Source organism: Fusarium flagelliforme, assembly GCF_020744385.1.
Source record: "Fusarium flagelliforme strain FIESC 12 MPI-CAGE-AA-0113 chromosome Unknown B0J16scaffold_2, whole genome shotgun sequence".
NCBI lineage: Eukaryota > Fungi > Ascomycota > Sordariomycetes > Hypocreales > Nectriaceae > Fusarium > Fusarium flagelliforme.
Genome location: NW_025763504.1, coordinates 3,370,607 through 3,391,342, shown reverse-complemented (window position 1 = coordinate 3,391,342; position 20,736 = coordinate 3,370,607). Strand labels below are relative to the sequence as shown.

At 48.9% G+C, this 20,736-nt stretch overlaps 5 protein-coding genes across 5 annotated transcripts; 3 read left to right on the top strand and 2 right to left on the bottom strand.

The window, feature by feature from the left end:
* Window positions 1-6,433: 6,433 nt before the first annotated feature.
* On the top strand, window positions 6,434-7,776 carry B0J16DRAFT_394874 (uncharacterized protein; the record flags this gene model as incomplete). Its single annotated transcript, XM_046132164.1, has 1 exon — window positions 6,434-7,776. The coding sequence occupies one exon, from the start codon at window positions 6,434-6,436 to the stop codon at window positions 7,691-7,693; it is 1,260 nt and encodes a 419-aa protein (XP_045986752.1). The 3' UTR covers window positions 7,694-7,776.
* A 496-nt stretch (window positions 7,777-8,272) lies between these two features.
* Window positions 8,273-10,387, bottom strand: B0J16DRAFT_361206 (cytochrome P450; the record flags this gene model as incomplete). The annotated part of the gene is made up of 7 exons (XM_046129737.1): window positions 8,273-8,885; window positions 8,936-9,207; window positions 9,255-9,493; window positions 9,550-9,701; window positions 9,751-9,942; window positions 9,994-10,126; window positions 10,186-10,387. 7 exons carry the CDS (start codon window positions 10,385-10,387, stop codon window positions 8,501-8,503), a joined length of 1,575 nt encoding a protein of 524 aa, XP_045986751.1. The 3' UTR covers window positions 8,273-8,500.
* A 981-nt stretch (window positions 10,388-11,368) lies between these two features.
* Window positions 11,369-11,746, bottom strand: B0J16DRAFT_333825 (uncharacterized protein). The gene has a single exon (XM_046126886.1). The coding sequence runs from the start codon at window positions 11,584-11,586 to the stop codon at window positions 11,407-11,409; it is 180 nt and encodes a 59-aa protein (XP_045986750.1). The 5' UTR covers window positions 11,587-11,746; the 3' UTR covers window positions 11,369-11,406.
* A 4,268-nt stretch (window positions 11,747-16,014) lies between these two features.
* B0J16DRAFT_369028 (OPT oligopeptide transporter protein-domain-containing protein) lies at window positions 16,015-19,004 on the top strand. Its single transcript, XM_046130252.1, has 7 exons — window positions 16,015-16,256; window positions 16,304-17,059; window positions 17,113-17,369; window positions 17,428-17,754; window positions 17,804-17,986; window positions 18,036-18,620; window positions 18,671-19,004. Exons 1-7 carry the CDS (start codon window positions 16,157-16,159, stop codon window positions 18,734-18,736), a joined length of 2,274 nt encoding a protein of 757 aa, XP_045986749.1. The 5' UTR covers window positions 16,015-16,156; the 3' UTR covers window positions 18,737-19,004.
* Window positions 19,005-19,587: 583 nt separating this feature from the next.
* B0J16DRAFT_380730 (uncharacterized protein) lies at window positions 19,588-20,160 on the top strand (the record flags this gene model as incomplete). Its single annotated transcript, XM_046131100.1, has 2 exons — window positions 19,588-19,863; window positions 19,918-20,160. The coding sequence occupies 2 exons, from the start codon at window positions 19,588-19,590 to the stop codon at window positions 20,158-20,160; spliced, it is 519 nt and encodes a 172-aa protein (XP_045986748.1).
* Window positions 20,161-20,736: the final 576 nt, after the last annotated feature.

Here is a 20,736-nt window from a genome sequence, read left to right as displayed (position 1 = left end):
GTGACGTAAGGCTGAGGCAAGTCAATCAAGATTGTTCCCGTCTGACCAGCAACATCAGCTGTCTGAATCGTCATGCTGCTGCCCTCAGTGATGACTCCATATCGGGTGGTAGTTCTGTACGGAGCAGGAAGATCCACAAGAACTGTGCCAGTTTGGCCTGGACCGGCAGGCTCCCTGGTAGTTGTACTAGCACCAGCAGTGATAATTCCATATCGAATGCTGGTCACATATGGGTCAGGAAGATCAACGACCACGGTTCCTGTCTCGTCGCCCGAAGCTGGCTCATTGGTGGTGGTACTACTGCCATCTGGTATAAGTTTAAACCGGGTCGTAGTGAGATACGAGTACGGGAGATCGATAATGACAGTGCCAGTCTGTCCGGGAGCAGTAGGTGTCCGAGTAGTGAGCGTACTAACAGAGACACTGCCGAAACGTGTGGTGGTCACATACGGGTCCGGTAGGTCAATAATGACAGTACCTGTTTGGCCAGGCGCAGCCGGAGCCCTCGTGGTTGTAGCGCTACCAGCTGTGATACTGCCGAACCGCGTAGTGGTTAAGTAGGTATCAGGTAGGTCAACAATAACTGTGCCAGTCTCACCAGGTGCTGTAGGTACCTTAGTGCTCATGGTACTGACAGATACGCTTCCGAATCGGGTTGTAGTCACGTAAGGATCCGGTAAGTCGACGAAGAACGTACCGGTTTGACCCGGCGAGACAGGCACCTTGGTGCTCGTCGTGGCAACAGACACAGATCCATATCGTGTGGTGATTACATAAGAATCAGGAAGGTCAATGAACACCGTTCCTGTCTGACCAGGTGCTGTAGGTATCTTCGTACTAGTGCTAACAACGGACACGATCCCAAAGCGTGTTGTAGTCACATAGAAGTCTGGTAAGTCAATGAAGACTGTGCCAATCTGACCGGGCGACGCCGGAGTCTTGGTGCTGATGGTACTAGCGGTCACGCCTCCATACCGCGTAGTGGTTACGTATGGCTCAGGAAGGTCAATTAGTACAGTTCCAGTCTGTCCAGGTACGTCTGGAGAGCGCGTGGTCATGGTGCTGACCGTAACACTTCCATAGCGGATGATAGTCGTAAAAGGCTGCGGCGCATCGATGATGACAGTACCAGTCTGGCCCGCGCTGGTGGGGATCATTGTACTTGTGCTAAGCGCAGTGACACTACCGAATCTGGTATATGTGGCCATCGGTTGCGGTAAGTCAACCAACACGGTTCCAGTTTGACCTGGGGTAGCTGCGGTCAAAGTGGCAGTCGATGGGACAGTAACGCTGCCGAACCTTGTAGTTGTAGTATATGGCCGAGGAAGATGAACGACAACAGTACCAGTCTGACCTGGGGTAGCTGGCATGAAGATGCTAGTACCCGATAGAGATCCAGTACCATAGCTGGTAATTGTCGTGAAAGGATTGGGAAGGTTGACGAGGATTGTGCCAGTCTGGCCTGGACTAGCTGGTGTGAGGATATCCGTGGTGGCAACAGTGACGCTACCATAGCTAGTAACAGTGTTGTAAGGCTGAGGGAGATCAATAAAGACCGTGCCAGTCTGTCCTGGAGAGGCGGGAGTCTGAGTTCGAGTCGCTGGAGCACTGACGCTTCCATACCTAATGATTGTTGTCCAAGGCTGAGGAAGATCGACCACAACTGTACCAGTCTGCCCTTGGGTATATCCAGTTAAAGTCCTTGTAGTGGCTACAGTAACGGCACCAAAGCTGGTCACTGTCGCGAAGGGTTGAGGAAGATCAACTACCACAGTACCGGTTCCACCTTGACTAAATCCAGAAAGGGTTCTCGTGGCAGGCGCAGTGACAGACCCGAAGCTAATGTATGTGACATAAGGCTGAGGCAGGTCGACCAGCACAGTGCCTGTCTCACCGGACTTCTGCGGTACCTGCGTTGTTCTTGTAGAAGCCGTGACACTGCCATAGCGAGTTGTTGTGATAAAAGGCTGAGGAAGATCCACGAGTACGGTACCTGTCTCACCAGCACTGCGAGGGCCTTGTGTTATAGTGGAGGCAACCGAGACACTTCCGTAGCGGGTCGTGGTGATATAGGCCTGGGGTAGATCGATGATGACAGTACCTGTTCCTCCCGGACTTGTAGCAGTCTGTGTAGTTGTCGAGGACACTGATACACTGCCATAGCGGGTGATAGTAGTGTAAGGCTGAGGGAGGTCCACTATGACAATGCCTGTACCCTCGGGACCTTGTGCGCTTTGAGTCGTTGTAGAAGCAGCTGACACACTTCCATATCGAGTAGTTGTCATCCATGCCTGTGGCCTGAAGACAATAACGGTACCCGTTTGGCCTGCAACGGTAGGGGTCACAGTGGTCGTGTAAGCCGATGTGATTGTGCCGTAAGAGGTTGTTGTAACAAAAGGAATTGCGGAAGACGGGACCTGAATGATAACAGTCCCGGTCTGTCCTGGTGACGTTGGAGTTTGTGTAATAGTTGTAGTGAATGAATCGGTGCCAGTACGAGTGACCGTGGTATAAGGTGTTGCGCCAGGCGGAAGTTCAATAATGACTGTCCCAGTCTGGCCAGCTTGGGTAGGCGTCTGAGTAATGGTCCGAGTGCCGGTCGCTGTGCCTGTACCAGTCACTGTAGTTGTGACGTAAGGTGTAGCGCCTGGGGGTAGCTCAATCACAATTATCCCAGTCTCTCCAGCGCTAGAAGGTGACTGAGTCAAGGTTCTAGTGGCAGTTCCAGTACCTGTAATCGTAGTCGTGACATAAGCAGGCGGAACTTCAACAACGACAGTGCCAATTCGTCCTGTGCCAGAAGGCTCTTGAGTAAAGGTTCTTGTAGTAGAATCCGATCCAGTACTCGTAACGGTGCGATATGATGTGATTAGAGGAACCTCAACGACAACAGTATCAGTAATACCATCTCCACTATGCGTTTGTGTGAAGACTCTGGTATCAGAGCCTGATCCGAAGTTCGTCACAGTGACATAACGCATAGCGGGTACTTCGATACGGACAGTACCATCCTCACCCGGTCGCTCAGGGGGAACGGTGACAGTACGAGCTGTCGTTCCAGTCCACTGTTCACTAACAGCGACATAGCGAATACCAGTGGTAGGGAAGTCGACGCGGATAGTACCTGTATCACCAGGTCCAGTGGGAGGTACAATGACTGTTCGAGTAGTAGAGCCAGTCCAGTATTCGCTGATTGCCACGTAGTTCGCTCCATCAGCGGGGACGTCAACGCGGACCGTTCCGGTCTGACCTGGACCTGCAGGAGTCTCGGTGCTTCTCCGGGTGGTCAAACCAGTCCAGAAACTTGACACAGTCACGTATTCTGGTCTATCGGGGTAGTCGATGCGGACTGTGCCGGTTTGGCCAGGTTGAGATGGACGCTGTGTTGATGTGCGAGTGGTTGAGCCTGTCCAGACACCAGTGATGGTAGTGTAGTCATCACCGTCGCCTGGTACATCAACGTGGATGGTACCGGTCTGACCAGGTACAGAAGGACGTTGTGTGTTGGTTCGAGTGGTTGACCCTGTCCAGAAGCTACTAATCGTAGTGTACTCCTCCGGGACATCCAAGCGAACAGTCCCTGTTTCTCCAGGGCTGACAGGTGGCTGACTAACCGTGCGGGTAGTTGAGCCAGTCCAGAAGCTAGTGACAGTAGTGTACTCTTCAGGAACATCCACCTGAATAGTGCCAGTCTCACCGGTTGCTGAAGGAGGCTGGGTTACTATACGGGTGGTTGAACCAGTCCAGAAACTAGTGATTGTGGTAAAAGGTGTCGCGTTAGGCGGAAGCTCAACGATGACTGTTCCCGTTCCATCCGGATCAGACGGCTTCTGGGTAAAGGTCTTTGTCTCAGACCCTGTCGCCGCAGTCCTCGTAGTAGTTGCATACTTGATCGGCGTAATAACAACCACTGTTCCTGTCTCTCCCGCTGGCACGTTCTCCGGTGTGCTTGTCGTCGGAACAGGTACGTCGCCTCCACGAGTTACAGTCGTAAGAGGATTTGGTAAGTCAACAACTACTACTCCTGGACCATCAGGGCCATCTGGGAACGTAGTGACTGTCTTCGGCGCTGTTACACTGCCGTAGTGCGTGGTGGAGATAATACGGGTGTTGAGAGGAGGTAGAATGACCACGACTGTTCCGGTTTCGCCAGGATGATTGGGAGGCATCGTGCTCGTAACAGGTGCAGTTCCAGTTCCAGTTCGAGAGATAGTTGCGTAAGGGACACTGGTCGAAGGAAGCTCGTGCACCACAGTGACGGTCCCACTGGGTCCATCTGGCTGGAGAGTATATGTTATGGGTACTGTGCCGGTTCCGATTCGAGTGATGGTCTGGTGTGGTCGTGTATTCGGAGGCACGTCAATAAAGACAATTCCAGGTTCTCCAGGTCCACCAGGTGGCTGCGTTGACGTAACCGTAGCCGTTCCAGTGCCCGTACGAGTAACTGTCGCGTATTGATCGGGCCCTGAGGGGATTATAATAATTACAGTACCCGTTCCATCTGGATCGCTAGGATACTGTGTAGAGATAACGGTTCCAGTGCCGGTACCTGTACGCACAATTGTTGTGAACTGACCCTTGGTCTGTGGTACCTCAATGATCACTGTGCTAGTTTCACCTGGACGATCAGGTTGGAGGGTTCGTATTGTTGGAACTCCGACGCTATTGATTCGAGTGATTGTTGTATAGCCCTCTCGTCGGACCGTAACAGTACCATGCTCATCTGTATGATCGATGATGACCGTCTTCGTATCTTCGCGCTGCACAGTTCTCGTAACAGACACCTCAACATTTTGTGTATGGTCGACCGTTGTAATCTCTCGGCTTGCGACTCTGGTGAGAGGGTCGTGAAGTGTGTTCGGATCATCTGGTCGCTCGATAATGACTGTAGTGGGATCACCAGATCGTGTAGGAATAAGAGTTCGCGTTCGCACGGCTGTTAATGAAGGAATGAACGAAGTAATGGTCGTTACGGGCTCCTTCACGATAACTGTTCCAACTGGTGGTGTTCCTTGTGGAGGAATTGTGTACGTAGTTGGGGGTCCATCACCAAAAACGGCGGTTGTGATATACGAGGCATTGGGAGGGATATAAAATGTACTGAGCCTGTTAGAGCTTTCCAACACGATTAATTCGCTTCACCAACCGTGTAATCGTCGCGTCCGAAGTTCTCGTCCCATTGACCACTCTAATAGGCTGCAACTGAATAATCCTCTCACCAGTGCTGCACTCAAACTCGGGCGCCCTAGCTGCTGCGTTAGTAAGTAAAGTAAGGAAAGCCCCGTAGCGGGTGATGTCATATAGCCACATGGCCAACAAAGCTCCCTCGATGGGATGATTAACCGCGAAATGAATGAACGTTCACCAGAAGGAAGGAAACTCCAAACGGGAGAAAGAACAAAGTTACGTGACCTTTCACAAAGAGAAGCGTTGGTATATACAGATGTTTGCTTCATCCCAAAACAGAGAGCTTCCATGCTGCAAAAGGACTACATACGGCTTGGACATTCCTGCTGCACGGAACTGTCGAGCTTGGGGAGTAGAGCTAGATGGCTCTAGACTGAGACATCGAGGTGAATGCGTGCTGATCAAGCTTCGATCCAATGAGAAGCATCGGAGGGAGCCACTTACATACCAGTCTTGGACAATGTCTCAGAGCTATCCGCAAAGAGGCAAGATCCGCTTAACAACCATCTTGTCATTGCCTAAGAACACTAAAGTATTATCTCTAACTTTTACTTTCCCCAGAAATTCGAGTCATGGAGCTCTCTGGGGAGAGGTCTTCATGACAAGAGCCTCTGACGTTCTAGATCTCGCGTTCCTGCATGAAAGACTTTAAAAATGGCATCGTGCCTTAGGCTAAGACAAAAGCATCAGGGAGATTGCGCTACGGGATTTGCAATAAACTTTCGGTCTCAATCGACACGGTAGTCTCCGCGTTACCAGAAACAGAACCCATCACACGGTGTCTCAGTCGTAATCTTATCACGATCTTCAACACAAGATACTACAAAAGCCAGAGGTCCATTCCAGGGTAGCTATTGTCAGTCTTGGAGTTAAATGTCGATCTTCAGACAAACATTAAAACAATAATTACAACGTTCTGATCATGGTGTTGAATGACTGGCCACAGATAGAGCCGCATTCCAGAGAGCTGCCTAACACTAACGGACTCTCTGGGCATACACCCTCCGGCAATAGCCACCATGTAATCGGGAGGTCCGTTCGTTCGAGGCTCATTCTAGAGCGCCGACGTTGTTCCCCGAATCCTTACCACTAGTCCAGCCAAACTTAGACGATCATCGTCAGTAGCCAGCAAGAAGTGCAGCATATTTAATTAATTGTCCTCTCGCACCTTACCGAATGCTCATCAACGCTCCTTTACGTTTGTACTCACACGTTCCTTTCATTGTCACTCTTTATCACCTCCAATATGAGGTCATACGCCCTCCTCGGCTTTATCCTTCCCACCTACGCTCTAGTAGCCTACCAACCATGTCTCACTACCACTGCTCTGCCTCTTATCACTGTCGTCGGCGGCCCAGATGGCTACCGCAGTGAATACACCCGCACATATCAAGAGTTCTGTCCTTCAGGCTTGACGAAGAAGACATATACTATCACAGAGACCTGCTCAAGTATCGACTGCCATGCTGCACCTATCGAGACTGCTCCCCCACCTGGCTTTACCCACGCTGTGGTTAAGTGCAGTGCATGTGGTGGCCAGGGCACTCAGGTTGCCACTTTGACTTTTCCTACTGAGTCTATTGAGGCATACTCTTCTTGTGGATATATTGTTGAGCCTCTTGACGCCGCGCAGGCTACACAGGCTTGGGTTGACCAGGTCAATGGTCCCGCTGCTGTTGAGACATCATATGTCAGCTCTGATCAAGGTTCTAACACTGGCACTGGATCCCTTGCTCCGGGCTCTTCAGAACAAAATGGTTCTCAGCCTCAAGTGCCAAGCTCCCAGGGTACGCACCAAGACCAACAACACAACGGAAGCCTCGGAGATACAGGTTCAGAGGACGCTGCCACTGAGTACACTGGCTCTTCAGATAGCAATGGTGCTTCCACCGATCAAGTTGTGGACCACGTCGGTGGTTCCTCCAGCGCACAGGTGTCGAATTCTGGTGAAAATGCCAATGGCTCCGGATCTCAAGGCTCAGGTGCTGGAACTATCCCCCAACATGGTCCCTCAACTCCACCTTCCACAAACGATGGCACTGGATCCAATAGTCAGGATTCGAATGTTCCTGTCGGTTCCGTTGCCGGTCCAGGCGCCGGCCCAGGTGGTGCCTCTGTCAACGATCCAGAGGGCGGTTCCAATGGCACCTTAGCCAATCCCCCGACCATTCCTTCAGAGGGCAGCTCGTCCTCTTCAGATGCTACATCCGTTGATGGAGAGCCCAAGAGCAAGAACAATCCCAGTAGCCCAGCCGATACTACATCTTCTGGTGACACTAATGGATCACCTGGCGATGTATCCGACTCCGATGTTGTCAGCCCTCCATCACCACAGAACAGCAGTCCTTCTGGAGACACCTCAAGTCCCCAGTCGTCGAGTGATGTGACCGATGCAGACCGATATAACGTTCCTCAAACCGTCGGCGCTGCAGGCATTAACAAGGTCAACGTCTTCACATGCGCCTTGACCAGTGCTGCCAGCATCATCATTATCTGGCTACTATAACCTACAATCATTACATTTTATATGTCGCTCTTTTTATTATAATGTACTTTACCGATAATCAAACTATAGAGCTTATGAATAACGATATTAAAAGAACTATACAATAATAGTTACTGCTCGAACTTCAACGAAAGTCTCAGTCCCACGTGCCACTTTGTCATAAAACCGTTATTTTCACCACCCGTAGACGATCTTTCCCGAACTAGATGAAATTGGCAATCCCTTCGTCGAATGGCAAATACCTTGCGACACTCTGTGAAGAGCGGATGGTCGCAAATTTACGTGGCGCTGTTGAAGAATGAAATGGTGGTCTGGATCGGGAGGCCAATGACGACAGGTATGCTGTTCCTGGTGGTGGCTTCATCTACTAAACGCTTCTGGTTAGACCCCTCAGCCTGGATCTAGACTTCAGGCACTGAGATGCGCCAAGTACCAATCCCTTGGGTTTACCAAGACTCGGCCCTTTAACGGACCCAGGTGATCGGATCGTTCAACGTCCAATTGCCTCAGGAGTTCACGCAGACTGATCTGTTTGTCTTATGGTTTTAGTCAAGACTGTATTCCAGTGACAGGCACAGGACAACGTCTCTTCGTCTAGGAGGTCTGGGCCTTCAGCTTCTTTTGCCAACTCTCTTCTTTAGTGTAACATCTCTAAATGCAGTGTTCCTTGTATTAACTGCAAATTAAGCTCAGGCTATCTCTTTAGGACACATAACATAGAAACTCACACAGCCACAGCCGACTCGAAGTCTTGTAATGACAAATAGCTTGACAGCGCAAAAAGACACAAGCCGCCTAGTCATAATTCTAACTCTTCATGCTGTCCAGAATGTGGCTATCACTAGTCTCCCACGGATGCTTTTGCTCCAAAGATCTAATCAACCTCTCGTGGTGGGCAGACCTCGGGGTGATGCTAGCCTGGAACGGGCTAGGGTGGCTAACAATACCAGGCGTGAAAGATACCTCTTTAGTGTCTCCCTTGTTCTTGGTGATATTAAAAACCGCAAGAGACTGAGCCATGTTGAGAAATAAGGCATTGTCGGCTAGTACGCGTCCGGGACAGACACGACGTCCAAATCCAAACACAAATGCGTGTGGGTCTTGCTCGGGTTCGGTGCCGTCAGTTGGTAAAAACCTTTCTGGTTTAAAGGTCATTGGCTCGTTATACACCTCGGGATCGTGCGCAAAATGCCTGTAAATGTTTAGAAACGATTCCACATGTATGATAGCGTGGGTACTCACCAGATGTTGGCAATCACCATGGAGCCCTTGGGAATGAGGTATCCCTCGAACACGTCCTCTGTAGTGCTTGTGTGAGGCAAACCCATAGGTGCAACTGGATGCCATCGTAAGACTTCTTTGACTACGGCCTCGACATATGGCAGGTTTGGGCGATCCATAGAGTTCGGGAGTCTATCGTTACCAATGACCCGATCAACCTCTTCTTGCGCCTTTCTAACAACATCTGGAGATAGCGACATAGCAAGAAAGAAACATGCGATTGAAGACACAGTCTGTTAGTGTTAGTAGGTCTTGATGCAACGCTCCAAAGGCAGCTTACCGTATCGGCCCCAGCTACATATAATGACGCGGCTGACCACTTATTGGTGAGTTTCTCCTCAGCGGTTTCGTCACCTGCTTCAAGGAGTTGGGCGAGAAATGAATTGTCTTGTTTCCCGTGTGCGATTTGGTGTTGAACAAAAGCATAGGGCTTTTCCGTTACGTCATGAAGTTCCGATGCCCATTGGCGGGCAAGCCTCTTGAAGCCTGCAACAGGGACCCAGTCTGGCACATGCCTCACTGATATTGTTAGTTTCTTCATGCTTTGAGCGATGGTGTAAGGGAGGGATGCTTACAGAAAGGCAGTATATCTACTAAGAATGCGCCAGGGACAGCAGCGACGCCAAAGTCATCCATGGCTTTGCCAGCCATTGAAATAAGTGGATCTTCCTTGAATGGTTCTGCTGTATATCCATAAGCGATCTTTAAGATGACGGCACCAGCCTCTCTAAGTTGCATTAGCTAAACAGACTTCAATGGGTATACAGAAAACACACTTTCTTATGTGATCTGTCAAATGTTCCGGGTGATCTAGCACATGAAGCAGAAAATGGCTGACTTCAGCTTCCTGTAGAGTATCGTACTGAGCTGCAGCAGTCTTTGATCCGATAATGCGAGCCATGTTCTTGCGGTGAGTTCTGAAGCGGTCATTATATCCCGAGAGCGCAAGTGATTTATCCCAGCCGATCCTGAGTATGCAGTCAGTCGGGTTTCAATGTTATGGTTTAGAGTGGTCCTACATTTCACCGGCAAAAACTTGTGTAGGTCTTGACGAATGCTTGACTGATCGCTTATCCAACAGGTCAAAAGCGAGCTTTGCGTCGTTGATGATAACGATGGTCTGACCCATTACCGTGACGGAGCTAATCGGGCCTGGTGGTTAACAATTAGTCGAAGTTTGCTTAGTAGCAGCTTTGGTTCCAAGATCGCACCATAAAGGTCCTTGTGCTTCAGCCAGTGAAATGCCTCAACCACTCCGGGCGGGGGAAGGTCGTTCAGATTTCCAAGTAGAGGAAGACCTTTTGGTCCAGGAGGCAGAGGCGGTCGTTTCGAGCCATTGGAAATCAGCCGGAGGCCGATGTAGGCGACAAGGCCAACACATATACTGACAAGAAGCGTCCAAGATTCAATCATGATGGCTTCTTCACGGGAATTTAAGAGGTAAGCAGAGAAGAAATACTACGGTGATATAAATAATTCTTCATGGCCCGGTTATTTCGCATCAATTCGATACGGGCTTGGCCGTTTAAAGGGATCTGCCCGAGCCTTATGCATGTGCCCCCTGTTTCTTCTGTTCAGTTTACCGAATCAACGATGAAGGATTACATGTCATCCCTGTCGAAACTGTAGGATTCGGTGGTGGCAAATAAATATGGCTAGCCGCGTTATGCGAGTGCTGCTCGCAGGGGGTAGAGTGAGACTGGGGGACCTATTACTCCGTACTCTCCGCAAGACCGGTTTAGGGTAGATCGCAAGATAAACACAGTCCATACTGTTAATGAATCAATACGAAGGTATTTTCGGTTGCGTCATCTTACGAACTTAAGTAAATAGCCCTTAGCATTGTTTCACGGGTTTCAAGTTGAGTAAGCAAAGGTGTACGCTATGGTACGAGTGGTCTACTGTTGTCAACATGTTGATTAAAACATCAAGTGAGCTCTGGCTGGACATCCCAAATGTGCCGGGAAGCCTTTGTAAGCAATATAATTAGAAATGAGACACTTTGAAAATAAATCAACACTATTTGCTGGGTAACCATTATCGACCTTAAAACCTGTGGATTAAGTAAAAGCTATGAATATCGTTTTGTTAATGAGTCTGGGAGGCTATAAGGCGGAAATAGGGAAGAAGCTGATAGCAAGCGTTATCTCTAGCCAGTCACAATGACCAAATTCTCCACAAGTGGGGTATATTATCAACTATCCAATCCAACGAGGAATCGTAGGAACTTGGGTGCGGTTACCGTTAAAGTACCTTATTAATTGCAACCCTTAAGAAGACTCAATGCTAGCTACTGAGACTTATATATAGCTTCTTTCTTAATTTGTATGTCTTGTGACAAAAGTACTTCTTAAATAATAAATGTTAAAAATATAACAATAAATCATAAAGAGAGAATATGTTAGTGCTCTAGCTAGTTAGGATACAATTCCTCACAAGATAAAACCAAGTCCAGTCATAAAGAATGTGGTTAGCAACGTTCCCTCCCAAGTCCTCGACGTTGCCTCTGAGACTGCCACAATGGGAGCACTAGGCACAGCCGGTGTAGAGGCTGGGCCTGGCCTGCGTTGGAATGTTGGTTTCACAGGCTCGGTTTGGTTATTTCCTCCCATCAGTTTGGGCTTTGGTTCAATCTGAGTCTCTCCTTTCTGATGGCTGTGCCATGCGCCGGTTGGCTGGAGGTGGTCAGTCTGAGGTTGATCAACCTCATCGGTCTCATATGGCTTCGCAGGTTCAGGTCGAGCATCATCTCCCCCTGCTTTGGGGCTTGGCTCGGTCTCAACCACCTCGGCTGGCTCGTTGTCTTCATGGCCGTGACCATCATTTGAGGAGCCACCTTGATGCACTTGAGGATGATTAAACTTATACTCTCCGTCGCCTATAGGTCGAGGCTTCTGTCCATGGGGACTTGGCTCATGGTGGTCCGCTTGATAACCGGCATGGCTCACTGTCGGAGCTGCCGTTATCACACCGACTGGAACATCAAGAATGATTGTGTTCTCGCCGTAGTGGCCGCAGGCGCTGCAGTCAACTTTGATTGTTGTCATCGCTACAGTTGGGGGTTTCTGGTACTGGCATTGATGGCAAGGAGGAGGCCTCAAGGTGGTACAAAACTCGGTGACGGTCAACCGTGAAGGGTTGTTAGGGTCAACGACCGTGTACGTCATAGTCGTAGTTATGGGTAGAATGGCTTCAGTTCTGGTAGAATTTCCATTGTTGAACACGGAACTTGTTTGAGACGGAGGGATATAGGGGTTTCCACCTTGTGATTGGGTGACAGGACCCGAGGGCTCAATAGTGATAGCGGAATTAGTAGACGATGTAACGATTGTCGAAGTTTCTTTACTTGGTACATCCTCGACTGTTGAAGTAATGGCCAAGGAGCTTGTTACCTCCGCGGATTGTGTGAAGGAAAGAGTGACTGGGTCAGTCGAGGACTCAGTCTCTTGAGTGGTGGTTGTTCCCAAAGATTCTACTGTCGTCGTAACACTAGTGCTGGGGGCTAAGAACCAATATTAGTACTGCGTTGTTCGCATTTCCCAATGGTTTGGATGACTCCTCAACAGAGCATGCAGTGGCAGGCAGGGTTGATGCATGGCTCTTAGTTGTCTAGATTCATAACATACCTGCGGTATCAAGGGTCGAGATATGGCTACTCAAGGTCTCGGTGATCTCGCCGGTAGTGGCTGAGAGCGTTGAACTAGTTGAGGGTATTTCGACGTAGTCTGAAGTGGTAGTCGTATCAACGATGGGAGCAGCGGACGTTGATTCAGTTGCAATGATGGAGGACTCTGTCATCGTATCACTTCTGGCAAGGTCTGGTGTGGTGGTGGTATCTGGCAGTTCTTCGGAAAATACAACTGTAGTGCTTGACTCTGGTGATAGTTCAGTAGTTCCAGTCGTGGTAGTAGCTTGGGCGGTGGTAGTAGTGGCCTCGTCGCTGCTTGTTGCAATCGTGGACTCTTCAGTAGTTGTATTTTCGATGGCGTTAGCAGTCGTAGTTGTAGTTTCGTCAGTACTAGTCGTAATCATTTCGGCTAAAGTGGTGGTTGTTTCGTCGGTTGTGGTAGTCGGTGTCTCCTCCACTGTAGCAATGGTTATTGCATCAGCCGTAGTAGTAGTTGTCTCAGCAAGGCTCGTGGGTGTCTCCTCTGCTGTAGCAATTGTCGTTTCATCAGCCGTAGTGGTTGTTGTCTCAGCAAAGTCGGTAGTTGTTTCGTCGGCTGTGATAGTTGGTGTCTCCTCGGCCACCACACCGATCCTGACTGTCCCAGACACAGTTCCTGAAGCTTTGGTCGTCGACGTAAAAGGCGCCTCGCCTGGCGCTAACGTGGTTGTAGTCGTGACATATGCGAAGCGAACATCAGTGTCACAATCGGTGCAACCCTCAACATTTACCAGAAGCCCCGAGTCCCACGCTGAGTCCGATTGATCGCAGATTGCAATGACCATAGTTTGAGGACCAGAAGCGAGGATATCAATCCAGAAAGGTGGCGATGAGCCAGGGTACGAGGTCACGCTGTTGGGAGGCCTGATGACAAGAGGCGGCGCAAGAAAAGGATTGACCGCGGTTATTCGCTGCCCATTTGTCAAGGCATATTGAGTATTGCCAAGAAAGATGCCAATGGGGTCGGCAGAGCCGCTGAACGATATATGTTAGTTCGGTCTGCACCATTCAAGAGTACAACTCACCCTTCTTCTTCTGACGCAAGGATAGCCTGAACTCTGATACCGCTAAACGATGGATCGATGAGGATATCTACAGTTAATATCGCTGCATTAAAAGTGTTTTGACCGCAGTAGACAGATGAGCCAGGTGCTCCGTTATCGACATAATGGTCACCGTTGGGCAAAGCTCCGACTGCCGCGCCAGAAGTAAGTATCGCACCGCTTCCGATACCAAAAGGACCGTCGTTAAAGATTCCAGAACTGATTGCTGCGCCAGAGAAAGAGGCCTGAAGAATGGTTATGCCGTCCCCAAAAATTGCACCCGCCAGGGCGTTTGCATCATTAGTTGGCGAAACGGTGAATGCCTGGGAGGCCGGCAGCAGGACCGCGGAGGCTAAAAGATGAAGAGCCGAGAGCTGGAACCACATTTTGACCTATGTAGCTTAATTGATCGAACTATCCAGTCTTGGGTCTTTCTGGGTCGAAGTGCTTGGCACTGGAGGTGTTTAAACATATATACTCCGGAATAGTTATTGAACTTGTCTCAACTGCGGGAAAGGGGGATGTCCCGACATGTGATCAATGGCTAGCTTACCATTATTCCTCTTCAGACCTAATCATGCTCATGTAAATTCATCTAACGAGCCTTTTCACACTGGTAGTTTTATGGTTAAATTACTGGGGATGAGCTTAATTTCCACTTTTCGATTCTCTCACCAAAATTTCACACTAGAGTACGTTAGCATCCAATAGTTTACGATTAGCACGTGACTAGTGCAGATATGGGCCTCTTCTTAATCCCCCTTGCGTGGTTGTTATTTTCTCAAACGTTTCATCCAAAGGGCTATCTTTGGTAAGTTTCCCCTTGTTAACCTCTGCAGAAATTCTAGTTGAGGTAGAGCTGTAGCTTCTCTCGCCTCCGTGATATTCTGTCTCAGCGTTCATCCCGAATTACTATGTACAGTTAAAACAGGCTTCTTCATTTATTACAAGCAAGTACAATAGTTGCATAATACTGGGTAATCGTTCATCTTGTAGTTCACAGATCTTTCTATTTACTTTTTCAAATAATCATAGGAGTAGATGCGGTCATTTGGCCAGCGTGATCCACTCAGCCAAGTATATGAGGCCTTTTCAGGCCCATAACCAGTTGATATGTCCTCAATTGGAGGCTGTATTGCGTTTTCCTTCAAGAACATTGCTATGGGGGAAAACGCTAGAAGCTGAAGTTTTACTGAGACGCAAACGACTGCGTTAAGGAAGAGGACTTGTTAAAAACACCCAGCCCCACTAAGTCATGGGTATAGGTCAACCATTCTCAAGCCCGCCTAAATAGTCACTGAGGAGGAAAGAAAAAACATACCCATTAGTTGTAAAAGCCCTAAGATCAGTGGCAACTTGCAAGCTTGATAAACGTCTAATTGCTGACTGATGAATTTTCTATGATGAGCATTTTGGCAAAGCGGTAAATCTTGCTGCTGACGTTACCTTGCTCGTGGGACAAGATAATTTCGCCGATTATCGGATAGATGGAGCAGGAGTATGTGACAGTCTTATTTGCTGTACCGTACCAGGTGGGCTAGATCAAATTCAGATTATGCTTAAAGCATGGGAACACAGGTAAAATCGTCCCGGCCGTTATCTGATTCACCTGCGTGCGCTTTGAACCGACTTACGAAATACGAAATTGAGTAAGAACGGTGGGTCTCACATCTCCCTGATGCAGGCGTTCCGCATCTCTATGGGTCGCCGGGATAGAAGCCGGATATAATGAATGTGTAATAGCTGATAAAGGTCATCCTTAGCCAGTGAGGACCAGACTTGTATTAGTGCAGAGTTGGGTGGTGTCATGAGTTGATAACAACGTTCCATAGCATTAACCTTATCACATCGCCTGATCTCAGCTGAGCTCATTCTAATTTCGGGGTTCTAAAAGAGAAAACTCTTTACGCCAAGAGAGGCGATTACGCAGTCCAATTAGTCTTTTTGATGGGTCTAGTGATGTTTTGAAGGGTCTTGATGAGGCTCGGCAATCGGCAAATGTGCCGAAGACACGCGTTAGTGGATCTTGGCGATATTCGGTGGCGCCGCGTGGTTGCTAACTTGACGCGAATTTTATCTGAATCACGGTTGACAGAGTTATATGTTACAATAAGTTTTGAAAAGAATCTTTGACTGAGCTGTGGGTGAAAGTAGAGAGGTATGAAGATGATGAAAGACCAAGACAGCTATCACTTCGCGGCAGATTTGACACATCCCACCCTGATCCGAGCTTCTTTTAGGCGACTCATTCCACAGTGGGATAGGTCGGCAACAACGGCACGAAGAAGACCACAAAAATAGAGCCAAGATAATTTCACCGTGGAGTCCCTGCCAAGTCACATATTCCGTCCCATCCGTCTTGACGGCTTGGCGGATCTTATATCATGATAATCAATCCTAATCAGATTCATCTTATCTGATCCTTCTTTTCTGATCCATGTTTAAGCTTAACTTTGCAACGTGACCCCAGACATGAGTGCCACTACAGAGAAGGGCCAGCCTACTCCTGAGGTGACTTCGCCCGAGGCCTCAGCGTCTGAGTCTGATCTTGCGAGGGCTCAGACATCTTCTGGTATGCCGTGCATGTCGCTGTGAAAAGTTTTCACTAATTAGATTTAGGCGACTCTGTTGAAGAGGTTCTGTCAGCTGCTGGTGTAGGCTTCAAGTCAGATGATCCAACGCTACCATGCCTTACGCTTCGCATGTGGTTCATCGGCATTGGCTTTTGTCTCGTCGGAAGTGGCGTGAATACTCTCTACACTCTTCGCTTCCCTTCCATCAGTCTGTCACAGTCCGCCATCCAATTCCTCGCATACCCCGTCGGCAAGGCTTGGGAGTATGTCCTTCCTGACTGGGGTTTCACCTTGTTTGGCAAGCGACATAGCCTCAACCCAGGACCATTCAACCACAAGGAGAACATGCTCATCTACATCTTGGCCAACCTCAGCTTCCTCACAAGGTTAAGTGCCGATGTCCTTACAGAGCAACGTGTCTTCTACGGTCTCAAGGCAGGATGGGGCTTCGAGCTGCTCGCAACCCTTCAATCCATTCTATTCGGATTCGCATTGGCAGGTTTGGCTCGATCTCTGGTTGTTGAGCCCAAGGGCCTCGTCTGGCCTGGAGTTCTTGGAAACACTGCTCTCAACGCCGCCCTGCACACACCGAAGCATGAAGTCAAGGTTGGCAAGATGTCGCGTTACCGTTTCTTCCTCCTTGCCTTCTGCGCTTCCTTCTGCTGGTACTGGTTCCCGGATTTCATTTTCCCCGCCCTAGGCTATTTCACCTGGATCTGCTGGATTGCCCCCAAGAACACTGTCGTGAACCAGGTTTTCGGCATGAAGAGTGGACTTGGACTTCTGCCTTTCACCTTTGACTGTACGTATAATCAGCCCAAGGCCCATGATTTCGAATGTTAACATAATTACTAGGGAGTCAGATTGCTTACATCGGATCGCCTCTCGTCGTGCCTGTTTGGGCTATCCTCAATGTCCTCGCGTCTCTTGTCTTTTGGATCTACATCATCAGTCCAGCACTGTACTACTCCAACACTTGGTTCTCTGCTCATCTCCCTCTGCAGAGCAACTCCATCTATGACAACACCGGTGCCGTCTTCAACGTTTCCAAGGTCATCAACAAGAAGGACGATTTCACCTTTGACCCCCAGAAGTACGCGGACTACTCCCACGTAAGTTCACTTAACCTTTCTCTTATCGAACTTTCCAGCCTCTAACAAATGTGGATAGATTTACCTGCCCGTCACCTACGCCCTCAACACCTTCGGTCTCTCCTTCGCCACAATCTCATCGCTCTTCGTATGGCTCTTTCTTGAAAAGCGTCAAGAGCTAATGGAGACCTTCCGCGGTGCTATCCAATCATTCAACTTCAGAGGGAAAGGCCCTACTCGTGACAAGCTCCAGCCTCAGTATGAAGCTGTGCCACAATGGTGGTACATAACTGCCGCTCTTGTGGCGTTGGGAATTGGTATCTTCACCTACGAATTCTATCCTGTTCAACTACGTTGGTACGGTGTCATCTTTGCCATAGTGGTATCCTCGGTCTTTTTCGTTCCTGTAAGTACACCGACCCCTCTGGAAACAGTTGGTTGCTAACCACTCCAAGCTTGCCTGGGTATACGCCACCAGCAACATCAAGATCCAGATTGACATCTTTTGTCGAATCATCGCAGGCTATGTCTGGGAAGGCAAGGTCTTGGCCAATATTTGGTTCTTCAATGTTGGTTACATCTCTGGCATCAAGGGTCTTGCCTTTGCCCAGGATCTGAAGCTCGGTATCTACTGTGGCGTAAGTACCTTTCTCTTCCACCACTTGTGACCTTTCTCACAAAAGATAGATCCCCCCAAAAAGTCTATTCGTTGTTCAGCTTGTGGGACTTGTTATGGGTACTTTGGGTCAAGTCTCGGTGCTGAACTGGGCGCTTGGAAATATCCCCAACGTCTGTGATCCCAAGCTTGCACCTAACGGATTCACCTGTCCCTTCTCACGAACACACTTCAACACAAGTATGGTCTGGGGTGCCCTCGGACCTCGCCGCTTCTTCGAGGAGGGTGCTCTATACAGACCATTGCTCTGGTTCTTCCTTGTCGGCGCCGCTCTCCCCGTAGTAGTCTACCTACTTCGAAACAAGGCCTTCCCTCACGTCAGTTGGATGAAGAAGATCCATGTTCCCTTGTGGCTCGGCGGTCTGAACTACATCCCCCCTGCTTCCGGTGTCAACTACGGCAGTTGGGCTCTCTTTGGTCTGCTGTTCGGAGTTGTGGTGAAGAAACGCAAGGCTGATTGGTGGCGACGATTCAACTTTGTCTTCAGTTCAGCTCTTGACTGTTCAGTAGCCATCGCTGGTATCGTCATCTTCTTCTCCATTTTTTACACAGGTGCCGCCAAGAACTTTAAGTGGTGGGGTACCGACGTTTACAAGGTAAGCATTTGTCCATTCTTGATGAAATCTGTCAGCTAATCATTTTACAGAACACATGTGATTGGGAGGGCTGCACATACAGGTCTACACCTGAAGGGCAGACCTTTGGACCTTGAAGGGGTTAGCGAATAGTTAATATGAGATGCTGAAGAGGAGTGGGGGCGAGAGCATGACTGCGACTGTTTCATGAATAATTATGATGTTCTTAGACTTTTGGTGTAAAAGAGTTGGTGTTTCTATGGCGGCAAGCTCTTACAATGAGACATTAAACTGTGGTACGCCCTTGGTGCCTGGATTAACCTTTAGTTAAACATTTTGGCCCCCAACATCAGCAACCATCAGAGATTATGCCAAAGACTTTTCAAAGGATTGGAGCGTTTTGGCCCCCAATGCAACCCTTGATTTAAGCAATATCTTGACTAGCTGTTTCTTGTACATTTCCAGACGACAAAGTAAAGCGCCTGTTGAGTCAGTTGTCAATTGATTGGCTGCTTCCAGTTGCGCTAAGTACCATTAATAGGTCATGGCTGTTACGAGGAAAGCCAAATGCAAGAAAGCGCACTTTAACGCCAGCCTTATATCCATTCGGTGTATTAATAACATCGAAACGCTTGTTGTCGCTGATGCTGGGGGCTAGGTCGGGCGGAGGTCAGTTGTGGTCAGCATGAGCGGTAAAGCCGAACTGCGCGCAGACTGTCGTGGAGGGTAAAAACAGGCTCTGGACGGAAGTCGACTTTGAATGAATCTAGACTGACTGCGTCTAGGACTTTCATGGCGGCTATGGAAATGGCCCCTGTTTCAACGTGCTCAAAGACTGAGTGTAGACACCAGGCCAATGTAATCGGGAATTATATAAAGAACACAGCAGTCTCAACTCTTGGCTAGAATCTCACGACAAGATCAACTCGAAAACTTACACTCTTCCACAATCATTCTTTTCTTTTGTTCACTCACTTCTTTTTTCAACATGGCAGCTGTATCCAAGATTATGACCGTGGTGCTGCGCATCACACAAGTCATTTGCGCAATGAGCATCATCGGCATCGCCAGTAATTACATCGCAACCCACAACTCACGAAGTCTCGGCCATCTCAGTCGCTTCATTTTCGCAGATGTTGTCGCGGTCGTGTCTACCTTCTTTGCCGTAATTTGGCTTATTCCCCTTTCGAGCAACTACATGAACTGGTACATTGATGCCATGTTGGGTGTCCTCTCAGCCGCCATAGCAGGCTGGTTGGTCTATGTGAGTTGGTATCGACTTTATAGGAGTTTCAATCGAATGCTAATTATAATTCAGTCTTCGGAAAAGCTCTGTGGGGAGATCAACAGGCACGATGCAAAGGCAGTGCTGGACTTTGATGATGTGGGTGCAACATGGTGTACCAAATGGAAAGCTCTTTATGTCTTTGCTATCATCTCTGTGGGCCTTTGGACCATCTCTGCTGTCGTTGGGTACTTCTGGGTCAAGAAGAACAAGAAGGCTGCAAAGTCCCACTACAAGCCATCTGCTGGCGGCCGTCGACCTCGCGCTCGACGCTAAACGAGTTTTCTATTTATTTTATTCTGTAGGCTTTACATTGATGGAGGCTGAGACGTGAAGGATCTGACAATCTGCACCGGCGGCCCTGTCGGCTTGATGGATTTCGGAGTGGGTTGTCGATGGGACGGGTGGAGGACCGGCATTTGACAGAAGAGTAGGTAGAGTGAGTATTATTCCTTAATTTGCTACTTTACTTATATACATTATTCCAAAGAAGGTCCACCGTCTAGCTGAGGGGAAGACTGGGAAAGGCTGTAGATAATGAGTGGCTTGAATGTCTGTTGTTACGAATCAGAGAGTGTTTGAAGTGCCTCCGGGTTGCAATATCTTGTTTCTCTTTGCGGTCAACCATATCTAAACACTGATAGTCGTATGCAAAGTGACAATCAGAAGTTGTACGCTGTTGTTACTGGTCTTCCAAGACCCATCAACACCTTTCGCAAATCCAATGTGTCCTTGATAACGCCCGGAACCCTCACTTATCCCCCTCCTCTCTTGCCGCTGTGTGTTTTGTCATACAACCGGATCCTTTTGACTTCATCCATTTTCCCCCTACTTTTGTGGGTGTCGGTGATA